Raw genomic sequence first — 12,574 nt, 5'->3', positions numbered from 1 at the left:
AAAATCAGCCCGGTGACGATTTTCCCAATTGCTTTATGAGGCCTGCTGGCGCAAAAGATGACAAAACGCCACGGCGTGATGTGCCAGCGGCCAAACAAGTTTCACCGCAGTGTACATTGAAACAGCGCGCGCCGGCGCCGCTCGTGCTGCCACCTGGGGAAGCGTTGCAGAAAGAAACTGTCTATTTCGGAGCCCCATCGACCGCGTCGTGATGGAGTGAGGAAGCTGTCCGAAAGGAGTTTAAGAATGTACCGACAGGCGTCGCTGTTATTCAGTCGCTTTTGTGTTAGCTTCGAGTCTCGTTACGTCAGCTTTCGGAGTGCCGCGCTACAAGTTCACCCGCTACACCGTCTTTTCTTTGGATGTGCAGCGTCCACGTTACACGAAAACAAGTGGAACGAGACAGGGCCTTCATATGTATTTTCGCTCCCAATTACGCCAGTTTTTGCAACAACAAAGACATAGACCTTTTTTTTTGTGGATTCATTTCTCACAAACTCCTTTACCAAAAGTCAATGTACTTTTAAAACAGCGTGTTTTACCGAGCACACCCTTATCACTAAATGGTGTCAGCACAGTAAAACAATTTTACGGCGTAGTGGCACGGGGAGTCAGTGCAGTTCCGCGGAAATTCGATGTAACCGTGCAATAAAGGATTCTTGTTTGGAGCCATTTCTCCGCTGTGCACCGTTGAGGCTCTTCGGAAGTATCCATGCATACTTCCTCCTAAAAACAGCAGCGCAGGCGACACCCCCCCCCCCCCCCCCCCCCCCATGTCGCAGTGAGTTCTCAAAATTTATAAATTATCCCATTCAAAGACGCGGTGCTGGTTTGCCTCTCATCAATTCGGCACGCATAACTTTTTTGACCCTGAGATCAATACCCTCTAAACACCGGGAGTTACTCAAAGGGCTACCAAATACACACCGGCAAGTCGGGTCAATGCGTGGGGTCAATGGCGTGGAGTCAGTGCATAGGGGGTATTGAAACTGCTTTATTAACGGGCTCATGCATGGAGACCCTTCCCGTACCCGCAAGGTGTAACATGTAAAAAGAAAACATTGAAATTGTATGTTTCGATTGCAAATCTAAGAGAAATGTAAAAAAGATAATTACACAAGATAATTAGACCAGAAAATGTCTCAATATAAACATACTAGATCTCGAAGTTATTTTCGCGTTAATTGCCGCTGATTTTGTGTGTCTGCATGTGTGTGGAATTTTGAACCCAACTATTTCAGGGGTTAACACTGTTGAATATTACAGTTAATTAGAATTGTCATTTCTTCTAGAATTTTCAACGTTTCTGTATTTTTATTAGCTCAAGTTTCCTTCCTGTGAGATTCTATAGACGGTAAAATGTGGTTCTCTATGTTGTTTTGTTATTTGGCAGTCCTGTATAAGTAGTGGTCAAAGGTGTCTGCTGGTAGGTTACATTCACATTTGTTCTTATTTGTAATGCCAAACCTCTGAAAGTAAAATTGAACTCTGGCGTGTCCAGTAATAGCCTGCGAGGTCTACCAGTTTGTGGGAAAAGTGGGCGAGCCGGATTTTTTGCACATTTTTTATCCGTTGGAATGTGTAACTTTTATTTCCTCCTTGTGGTGGAGAGTGCTTGTCTTAAGCTTTTATAAGCCTGGAAAACTTGCGTCTGGGAGCTGAAACACCGGCGGCGCCAGTGACAACTCTAGAATTGAGGGTCCAGTGGGGGAGGTTAGCTAAAAGGGTCATGAAAGCCAAATGCAGTTTTGACTAAATGTTTAAAAGATGAAGACCTTAGTAACCCACTCACCTCCACTTCAGCACGGAAATACGTTTTTTAAGCGAAAGAAAAAGATAAGCAATACATAAAAAGCTTTTCAATTTTGCGCTATTTCGGGTCAGCAATAACGTAATAGAGAGAATTGACACCAAAACGCTTAACGACGCATTAACTGCACGTTAGCGTCAAAGTGGCACGGTGACGCGAAACTAAAAGCGCAACGCAATCGCATAATCACGTTTGTTGGTTGTGGCTTTGATCGGCAGCCGCAATTCTCCCAGACAAGTCCCTGTGCCGTAATAAGGACCACACGAGATAGTTTCTGGTGATGGGCCGTAAAAATTTCAGTGCGTGCTACTTGCGCGAAAATTACTGAATGCTTGTTTTCGCCCCATGTGATGCGTCTTACAACGCGCATCGAGTATTCTCCCACTCTCCTAAAACAACAAAATTGATGATGATGATGATGACGACGATGACGACAACGAAGAAGAAGAAGAAGAAGAAGAAGAAGAAGAAGAAGAAAGTGGGTAGAGGACCAAGGAGCGCCAAAATAAATAACTAAATGACGCAGGTTGTCATATGTGTAAGATAATTATGTGATGCAAAATTCGTTGGTGTGAAGGGCCAGCTTTAAAATGAAATAAGGCGCTAAACATTTAATCAATAGTGGGTTTTGGTGCTATAACAAACGTTTGAAATCCAGGACGCCTAAATATGAACTAGTTGCAAGTCAATGATCAAGAGGCCCCTGCTCACACTGGGCACCTCGCACCTCGAAAAAGTAATGTAAGAACGTAACAAATTGAATGGCTGACGTGCTAGAAAAGGCTGTGTATTCGATGATTTCACTCGACAGGACCATCGAAGCCCTGTCCATCCTTGCTGAACAAATTCATATCATCGTGTGGGGTGGTAGCATGTAATAAAGGCTGAGTTTTGTTTAAGTGTTTTGCGTCTTTCAACATCGTGAGACGAACTTTCCGTGAAACATGGAGAACAGATACAGGGTGTTGCGACGATAATTGGAACACTTTAAAAATTTTTCCTGAGCGAACTGCCGCTCTGTTCGCGCTCAAACTTGCCACGAAGGTCGCAATTCGTGGTCTATTTTGTTTGATACCGGGAGCAACGACGGTACTTACCTGTGTATTCTGAAAATAAATAAAAACGGTTTTCGCCTGTGGGAAAATGGCAGCTGATTTGGACGTGCGAGTCAGCACAAGTTGATGTTGGAACGACGGAACCACCTGCAGAGTGAAACGCACGTTTGGGATTCACGTACAGAGCCAAATGGTGTAGCAGACGATCAGAAAATGCACCTAGAAATGAGCTAGCAGACGATCAGAAAACCCGGTTTTTGGGCTCGCACGTCCAAATCGCCGCCATTCTTCCCATAGGCGAAAATCGTTTTTATTTATTTTCAGGATAAACAGGTAAGTACCGTCGTTGTTCTCGTTGTCAAACAAAATAGACCACAAAATGCGACCTTCGTGTGAAGTTTGAGCGCGAACAGAGCGGCGGTTCGCTCAGGAAAATTGTTTAAAGTGTTCAAATTACCGCCGCAGCAACACACTGTATATGTTCTTAATTTATGCTGCATAGTGGAGGCTACGCACCTGTGGGAAGATGCGGATGTATTGCATGTGTATGCCTGATTCGCAGTCTGCGCACAGCTAGTTCCATCGATTCGCCTGGTTCTTACAGTGAAGCTGTCTATGGCTATGATCCAGGAGATCGTCTCGGCAACAGAGCAATGCAGACAAGACTCGCGTTGCGGCGCCTACCTAAATCTCCGAGATCATAAAGCTGTGCGCCACACCTTCAGCGTATGGAAAAAATTATGGGAAATTAAAAAAAAAAAAAACGTTCCTAGGGTTTTCATATTTTATTCAAGACGGCTTATATTTCTCCTAAAAGTGTCTCTTCAGCAATGCATTTCTGTTGAGAGGTGAAGCCGGCTTTAAACAAATCGTTGTAAGCTTGGCATTTGTAAGATGGCTTTCCCACAATGAGCGTCGCACAGTGAAGCACGTCTATCTTCGGAGGAAATATCATTACAGAAGGTCGGTCTAACTTTCGTTTTATTAAAACTATCCAGAAACCAATTATACGACAATTAGAGATGACTGTAACATTACGCCGAGTTTCATTTTTTTTTTGTTAATGACATAGTTCGCAGTGAAGTTGTGAATATTGCGGAACGGACAGCCCCATGTTTGTCCACCGGAAAAAAAAAAAAAAAAAAAACTCTAATTCGTCAAAACTTCATTCAGTTAATTAACCAGGAACTATGCTCAATCGCAAGTTACAAAAAATTCACAGCATATCCACGGGGTGAATGATGATGAGTGGGCGAAGCTCCTGAGTGGAAATCATCGGTAAAACCGTGACTCTTCAGTGAAAGTTCGCCCACTACATCTGTGTCCGAACGTAACGTCTAGAAAGTCTCGCTTAAACCGCGCGTCGGCACCTTGGGGCTGAGCTCGCCTGATGCGTTTTGCAGACGCCTCACGAGGTCTCACTGCATCGGGGTCTGCCTGCCGATACGCGCGCTTTCTCGCCGCTTCCCGTTCTCTGACGTTTTGGAGATCCTCTTCGCGCCGCAGCCGTGCCGCTTCGCGTACGGCAGGGTCCTCGCGCCGTTGCCGTGACGCTTGGGCCTCTCGTTCTCGAACGCTGGGATCTTGGCGGCGGCGTCGCGCAGCCAGACGACACGCTTCGGCCTCCCGCTCTCGTACGGCAGGATCTTGGCGGCGGCGTCGCGCAGCTTCACGGAGCGCTTCTGCCTCGCGGGCTCGCACATCTGCAGCCTTATCCATCGGGCGACTCCGAGCGCGCGCCAACAGCGAACGGATTTTATTACAACGCTCCCCGCCATCTAGTAAACAATCCAATAACTAAACTAGAGGTAGCCACGCCATCTAGTAAACAATTCAAGCGCATCTTTTCATCATATACAAGTACCGCCATCTAGTAAACAATCCAAGAACTAAACTAGAGGTAGCCACGCCACCTAGTAAACAATCCAAGAACTAAACTAGAGGTGGCTACATACATACGTCGAGGATGGACAGACCCACGCCCTAAGGAGCTTCGCCCCTAAAAAACGTGTTTTGCTTCGTGCATCCCTTGGACTACGACCCGGTCAAAGCATATTGTCCCTCACGTTGAGGCTCGGCACCACAGCTTTTATGGTTATCCTTCTTCACAGAGTGGAAGGGCACTGCATTTTTTCTGCGTTGTATTTTCCTAGACGTGGTTTCATGGCGTCCGATTTTTTCTCAGTGTGTCGGTCCCATCTTGCTCGTCCTTTCCTTGAAAGCTGCTATCCTATAAACTACTTAATAAGTTCTTGGCAAGGCAATTTATCTCTATCAACGAAGCCTTCGAGAACAGCCGCGGCCGCATTTCGGTCTGCTGCTTGATTACCTTGGATACCGCAGTTTCCAGGCTCCCAGCACACGTTGAACTGAAGCCGTAACGAGTAGGATGACATGAGTGCTTTTACAGGGTACTTTAATGTGCGTTTTTAGCAAGTTTACATGAAGGCCGGGCAGTCGGGATGCTGGACGAGGACGTATAAATGACTGAATTTTGTTAAATTTTGTTGCGTGTGTTAGTCAGAAGAAAACCACATGTGCGTCGTTAGTGAAAATGCTTGTGTGGTTGGTCAAGGTTCTTGTGTACGAAACGTGCTAGAGGCACCGCTGCAAAATTCGCGCTCAATTTATTATGCTCGCCAGTCTGAAAACGCTGTATCAAGGGGCTTTGGAGCATCTCTCTGCTTAGCAAGCATTAGGGACATGTCGCAGGGGATGGTACGTAGTTTCTAGCGTGCAAGGGAATCCGTGAACACTGCAAGGAAAACCTTTTTAAATGCCCTTCTCAGGTGCTGGTTTATGTACCCATATTGCATATAAATTGGGAAGAGAAGGATGTTTTAGAAACCAGCCGAGAGTCGACATGTCTTGCATTAAAGTGTTCGAGTGATGTTGTGCAACTACAGTGCAAGTGATGTAGCTTTTGCTGCATATATACGACAATGCTGAACAGGCAAGATGGGCTTCCCGTGGCCACTTGTCAGCCTCAACATGGAAAATGTGTGGTGTATTTCTTGAGAAAATTACCTGTCGCCATACAGAGTTCCAGGTGACACCCAGGAAGCAGTATTTGTAAGGCTGCAAAACATTTTCAAGCAGTGTGACTTGTCTATACATGATGATTGACTAGAAAGAATCTTTCAAATGTTCGCTGCTTTCACACATTCCAATTTTAGCTGTTTCATTTGCGTGGGTTAGTAGCGGGTTTCGAAAAAAAAAGTGTTCTTCTAAAGTTGATTTTTTTATTCATTTTAAGGTTTAACGCGCCGACGCAACGCGGGCGATGAGGCGCGCCGTAGTGGAGGGCGCCGGATTAATTTTTACTACCTGGGGAACTTTAACGTCCGCCAAAATCTCGTACACACGGGCATTTTTGATTTTCGCCTCATCAGGAAAGCGGCCGCAGACAGACAGACAGACAGACAGACAGACAGACAGACAGACAGACGGACGGACAGACAGACAGACGGACGGACGGACGGACGGACGGACGGACGGACGGACGGACGGACGGACAGACAGACAGACAGACAGACAGACAGACAGACAGACAGACAGACAGCAAAATTTCCGGATTAAGTGATCCAAGAAAGAGCCCTCGTGCTGGAGCGCTTGCGTTCGCGAAGCGGCGCTGCTAAGAAAGGAGCAACCTCCGAACGATGGACATCAGCCGCTCAGGAAGCACTTCGCCTCGAGTGCAATAGCATTGCACTCGAAGCCCAACTTCGCCATGTCATGGCATTACCAGTGTTATCGCAAGCGGTTCACGCGGTATATATGTTTCATATAGTATCTGCATACGTAGAAATTCCGACGAGAGTTTCTAGGAGCCATTTTCGACTGGAGTAACCTGTTTTCAAATTGCAAAAAAAAAAGTAGAGGGCTCTACTACCGCTACAAAAAACTTGCGAAGTGCTGGCACTGCTATTTGTTGATATATGTTAGGGTAAATAACAAACGCAGTCACGGTACGTAAAACGAAACAAGGTGCACGAAGTGCAGCAAGAAATTTTTGCCACTTCCCTAACCGTTTGGCAGAGCTATTATTAACTTCCCATGAAAGGATTATACACTGTTTCGAATTCGATTGAAGAAAAAATGACCGTATAAACAGTAAACTTACCGGAATTCTTGCTTCCATGCCGATCCATCTTTCGAGCCAACCGGTGGCACACAACTTCCGCAGAAAACTCCTTGCATCATCATCTTCATTGGTCAACGCACAAGCGCTTGAACATGTCCGCTAACTTGCTTCTCACTTGCAGTCTCCCTCATCGCCCCTGTGACTGACACAAAAACAGACATTACGTGCACAGCAGCATCCGACACGGAAAATTTTTGCTGTGGCCAACTTGCCCACCAACATCTCTCTTAAATATGGTAAAGCTAACCAGTTGTCACTTTATGAAACCTCCAAACAGCAGGAAAATTCTTTCCGCCGCATTTCAGAGTGCCGCGAATACAGACCGAAACTGCGGAGCGCCACCGAAGGATATCAGTAGTCGTTTAGTCCACAGGGAACGGCCTGAACCACGTCTCTGTCACTGCTACACATACCTGCACAACTCGCACACTTATCGAGGATGGTACCCCTGACAATTAACACGACATTTCCGTGGTTTTCACGCAGGCAACTACGCAAAACGGCCCGAAATCCAAGCACGAGAACGAGGGTACTCCGAGCTTCCCAGAGGAGCGGCAGCTGAAGCATCGTCTGCGAGCGAAGGCAACTGGCTTCTGGACAGACGTGACGAAGCGACTTCGCGTGGCGGGTGGCGCATTAGCACCGGCGTCGGCGTCGGGCAGAAAACGCAACTTCACCACGTCATGGTATCGTCGGCGTTGTCGCAGGCAGGTCGTGAGCGCTTGCATCTTAAAAGCAGTGGAAGCTTTGGAAGTCATTACAATTGCCGACCACAGCAACCATCTTGTCCTCGAGACGAAGAACAAATGGATTGCTTTTCGTCCATGTTTGGGAAAACCTCGAATGCAGTGATGGAGGGGACGGAGCAAAAAAAAAAAAAAGAAAAGAAACGGCATCGCTGCATGCCGATGAAAGCCGTCGTGCACGATGCTTACCGATAGAGACGCAGCGCTAAACAGCTTCTGTGGCTGACTAATAATTGTAATTGAACAGTACTAAAATTATGTTTACTGGTTAACCCGCAATACTTAGTAGCTCGGTGGCTAAGGCGTAGCGCTGCTGATCCCAAGGACGCCGATTTGATCCCGGCAGCTGCGGCCGTTTTCTCATGGTGGCAAAAAACGGGCGGGCGAAGCATGTAGTGTATAAGTGTATATGCGGTATCGATGATGCGGTTTCGATGTGTGATGCAGTTTCGAAGTTATGATGAAGTGTCTATTGCGGTTTCGGCGCTGAGCGCTCGGCGTCTTAGGCCTTGCCGCCTTGGCGGTTTTGGCCCGCGGAGATGAAACCGTTTGGGCGTAAAGGTATACAGCGTTGCTGCAAACGTCTCGTGTCTTTGAAACACGAAGCGCGCGAGGCCTTCGAAAATGTGTCCCCGTGTGGTCTTTTAGTACGCGTTTTTGCCCACGGAGATGAAACGTTCTAGCGCGAGGTGTTGGAAAACGAGTGTCCCGCTGTTTCAGTACCGTGACCACATGAGACGCCGACAGCCCGAGCCGCTAAATTGCTTCGCCCCTAAAAACTAGAACGCCCATGTGTCGAGATTTCAATTTGCCTCAAAGCGTATTCTGCCGGAAAATCCTGCTGACAAACCACTACAAGAAGAAATGCATACTAACGAGCAATATGCAGCTTCACTAAAAAAAATAGAATGACTGCCACCAATTTCTATAATATAAATTGTGGTAACGAATCGTTTAATAAAGCAATCGATCAGTTATAACACAATCTAAACCCTACAGAATGTAAGGACGGACAGCACGTTTTTATTGGGTTATTTTTGCATGTACTTTTGGTGCGAGGTTATATCACCAACTGGACGATTAGGCACCCGGACGTCTCAATGCGGACCGATTTCGGTAAAAAAGAGATGTTGTTGTGCCAATGATTATTTGAAAAAAAAAAAAAAAAACAAAAAAAACAAAGGGAACAGGTGAAATCACTTACACGTTTGTCGAGGTCCCTATTATCGTTGTTATTACACATAATCACAAATGGACTAAATCTCTTGGAAACGATTTATCCCGTATGTATTAAGGATGGTTCGTCAATCTCGTTTTATTTATTTATAACAATTTTTTTAAAGAGTGTACCTGTGTTCTTATTATGGGCATTTTACGCGTAATGATTTTTGAGAATTTTTAACAGCGAAGCTGTTTAGTAAATCGTAATTTTTCGTGTCCGCAGTTAAAAATACCAAAAAATTGCCGAGCGCGCGCGCGTGAGCACGGGCTTCGCGGCGACCGCCCGGTAGTTAACAAAACCAAGAAAACGTTTAGCGCTCGTGTGTGCGTGCCTCGCGACGACCGCCCAGCGTCCCCTGCGCACGTTTGTCAAGCCAAGCACACTCACTTTAGGCGGTTGGCAAAGATCGTCAAAACAAAACAAAACAAAAAAATCTCTGGCGTTTGCTGTAATCATGGAAACACTTGCTCCGAACGAGAAAGGTACGTCATAGCGTAAGCCCCTCCAAGCTGATGTCCAATGATTATTATATCCAAAAAAATGAAAGAAGCTAACACTTATGGCAACAATGATGGATTAAAGGCTGTAGCGGCAGCGAAAAAGAAGCAAATTGGCTGTAATCGTGAACTTAAACCATCGTCATTGTCGTGAAGGTTGCGCACAGCTTCGCTACTTTCAAGTTTTACGCGTTAGTGTGAGCTTGCTTCATTTTTTACTTTTTCGAGCGACTTCTCTAGTAAACATTTGTTAGGGGTCGTTCCTTGATCCTCTTGACTTTGTTTGCATTAACCATCCTTCTTGGATATTTTGCTGAGCAGTCACCTTCCATTTTTACAAAAGTGTAGAGTGTGTCCATCAGTCAGTGGCAGATTTGAAGGGGTGGGCTAGAGGGGAGGGGGGCTGGGAACAGCGCTAAATATCGGGGACGCAAAGAAAAGAAGTGTGAACCGGACAAGTGCCGTCTTTCAACGCGTTTTTTTTTTTTTTTAGGGGGGGGGGGGGCATTTTATTATATATAAACCCAATGGGTCGTCTTTCTGCCCACCAGATGTTCTCACCAGCCAATGACATACTAACATTACCGAACCCCACCACAATTGACAACGCATCCTTCTTGCCACTCGACACATTTTATTACAACGGCAGGCCTGAAAGAACCGTATTCTTTCTCGTGCAGGACTATTGACGTTTCGAATATAGTCGCTCCCCATTTTCCGGTAGAGAACGATTCTCTAACAATTCTCTTATTATCCGGGTCTGTGTGTCTATACAGGATTTTTGTGTCTCATACCAACTAGCCCAATTAGCCAGCCTGACCTAAAATAGGCCAGTTAGGGCCCACGTGCGCAGCATTCTTCACAAACTGAAGTGAGAAAATGCGCTTTTGGAATCAAATACAAAAGCCGGAAAACGAGATATCCGCGACAAGAACAATCTGAAAGCGGTAGGTATAGCCTTTGGGGATGTACGGACGCACAGAAGGGCTGGCGGAGCACACCGTCATCAACTGGGCATCGAAACCATTGATCGCTGCTAACAGACTGCAGTTTACTGCGGTACGGCTAGGGTGACCACCTTCCTACTAGCGAAATTTGATACATGCTGACGCTGAAAAGGGCTGGGGGTGGTAATTGACACAGCACGATGAAAAATTAACTCGAAGAATTTCTTCTTTTACCTTCGCTGAGATATTTTCGTTCGCAATATTCTGTCTACTACGTGATGGGAAACTGGAGTAACTCATACAAGTTGAACATGCACATAGCCTATGTCTGCTCAGGCAGCACCAGCAATGAAATGCTGCACCCCGGCGGCCGCAATGCTCTGCGCCCGCGAGCGCGCGCCAGCACCGAAGAGGGGAAGGGAGGGGGGGGGGGGGGGTGCGCCGTAAGTGGTGCGGCTACCGGTGTGACCCCGGTAACCTTTCTCCTAAACTTGTAAGCGTGTCTGCTTACGATAATGACCAATCGAACGTCGAACGCGTCGCTGTGCAGTTTTGGCAATGCGCGCTCCTCAAAACATAACGTTGGCACTTCCCGGTTCGGAGTTCTGGAGGCTGTCCCCGCGAATTATGCGGGGCATATACGCGGGACGTGGGACGATAGCCCTCCGAGAGGGACAGTCCTGAGGTCATGGGACGGGTGGTCGCCCTATGCCCGCAGCTGCACGAAAGCCAGCGTGGGTGCGGGGAAGGACGGTGTCCCACCCGGCGCGTCAACGCTGTAGTGCAAGCGAGAGATCACTACTCAAAAGCTAGAGAAATTAAACGCGAAAGGTGCTGCGTTTCTTAAGACTTCAAGGGCAGATAATTCGGATGATCAATATCACGCTCTGTTCGATTGTACGGAATCATTTGTTTTTCTTGCTGCGGGCAATACGCACTAGCCAATCATTCTCGAACTCTATGCCAAACGGCTTACGTTTCAAACACCCTGTTCAAGATGAAAACAGAAAGGACGCCGTTATTTTTTTCTCACATCATTGGTTCCATACCTACAGAACTGAAGTAACTCATATGATAAAGAGCCCTTTTAACTCTTACCAGTACAGGGCATTTTGTCATTTGCACTAATATTTTTTTTCGAATTGGCAGTCGCAAGCGTTTTCTGTTTCTGCTTCCTGGGTTTGGTAGGACTCGTTCTTGAACATGACAAACCGCATAAGTTCACGCGCACGCTATTCCACCCTGTGCAAAGTTTAGGAATATGTTGACAATGGTCTCACTGATCGCTGTAACCTTAGAGCATCATAAGATGCCCAGAATTTTACTACGGGGTATACTCATGCCAGAAAACATGACGCTTGACAATGGCTGCGTGAGGACGGACGAACTTGAATTCATTTCCGGCCACACTACCCTAATGGTCGACGAATGAACTTACCGGCCGTGCGAGCCATTCCTTGTGTTTAACACTGCCTGATGTGTGTAAAGCAAGCACTGTCCAGCTCTTACTTGCTTTGAATCTTGCACAAAATAATCCGCAGTCTGTGCTTCGTCACTCCGCTTCGTGGTGCTAGCAATGCGAGGAGGCGGCCCTGGCCTCTCTGGAGGTGGTAACCTACATTTAGTCCCGGATACGCTGGTATTTTCGCACTTATATTGGAGTCAATTGCAGTTGTGCTACTATTATTTCGCGTCAGTTCTACCGATAATTGAACTAACAGCTGTGCCAACTTTGTTAATTCCAATGCGAATTCACGTCGAGTAAATAGAAGCAACATATGGAAATTAGTGCCATTTGATAAATCCGAAGCTATGAGAGTTCGGATGTGGGCTGTTTGACTGTCGTCAGGCCTGCTTTCTTGGCTTGTGCGCGAGCGATAGTTGATGCATAGATTCTTGGCCTGCTCCTCTCAGTTTCACTGACGGAAAAAGGGGCTACGCGCTTTGCCACATAGTTTTCTTAAATATATCCACGCATCTTGTCAACTTCGTGCCTTTGCTGATTAAAATACCAATAAAAATATTAATAATGTATTTTCAATTGCTATTTTCCGGGCGTTCATTGCCTATATCGGCTCTCTCTGGGCGCGTAAATCCGTTAATAGCGCTATTTATTATTATAGTTGTCATCGTATACTGTAGTATCATCATCA

At 46.4% G+C, this 12,574-nt stretch overlaps 1 protein-coding gene across 1 annotated transcript in view; it reads right to left on the bottom strand.

Annotated features, from left to right (window-relative positions):
• LOC144179144 (fasciclin-2-like) overlaps window positions 1–7,021 on the bottom strand; it is a 521,903-nt gene extending 514,882 nt beyond the window's left edge. The window contains exon 1 of the mRNA XM_077707381.1: window positions 6,989–7,021. Coding sequence (XP_077563507.1) covers window positions 6,989–7,006 — 18 coding nt within the window. The 5' untranslated portion in view covers window positions 7,007–7,021. The remainder of the gene's footprint in view (window positions 1–6,988) is intronic.
• Between the last annotated feature and the right edge of the window lie 5,553 nt (window positions 7,022–12,574).

The sequence above is a fragment of the Haemaphysalis longicornis genome, unplaced genomic scaffold (genome assembly GCF_048455015.1).
Source record: "Haemaphysalis longicornis isolate Haplotype H1 unplaced genomic scaffold, Haemaphysalis longicornis Haplotype H1 scaffold_4, whole genome shotgun sequence".
Lineage (NCBI taxonomy): Eukaryota > Metazoa > Arthropoda > Arachnida > Ixodida > Ixodidae > Haemaphysalis > Haemaphysalis longicornis.
This window is presented reverse-complemented; position numbering and strand designations above follow the sequence as displayed.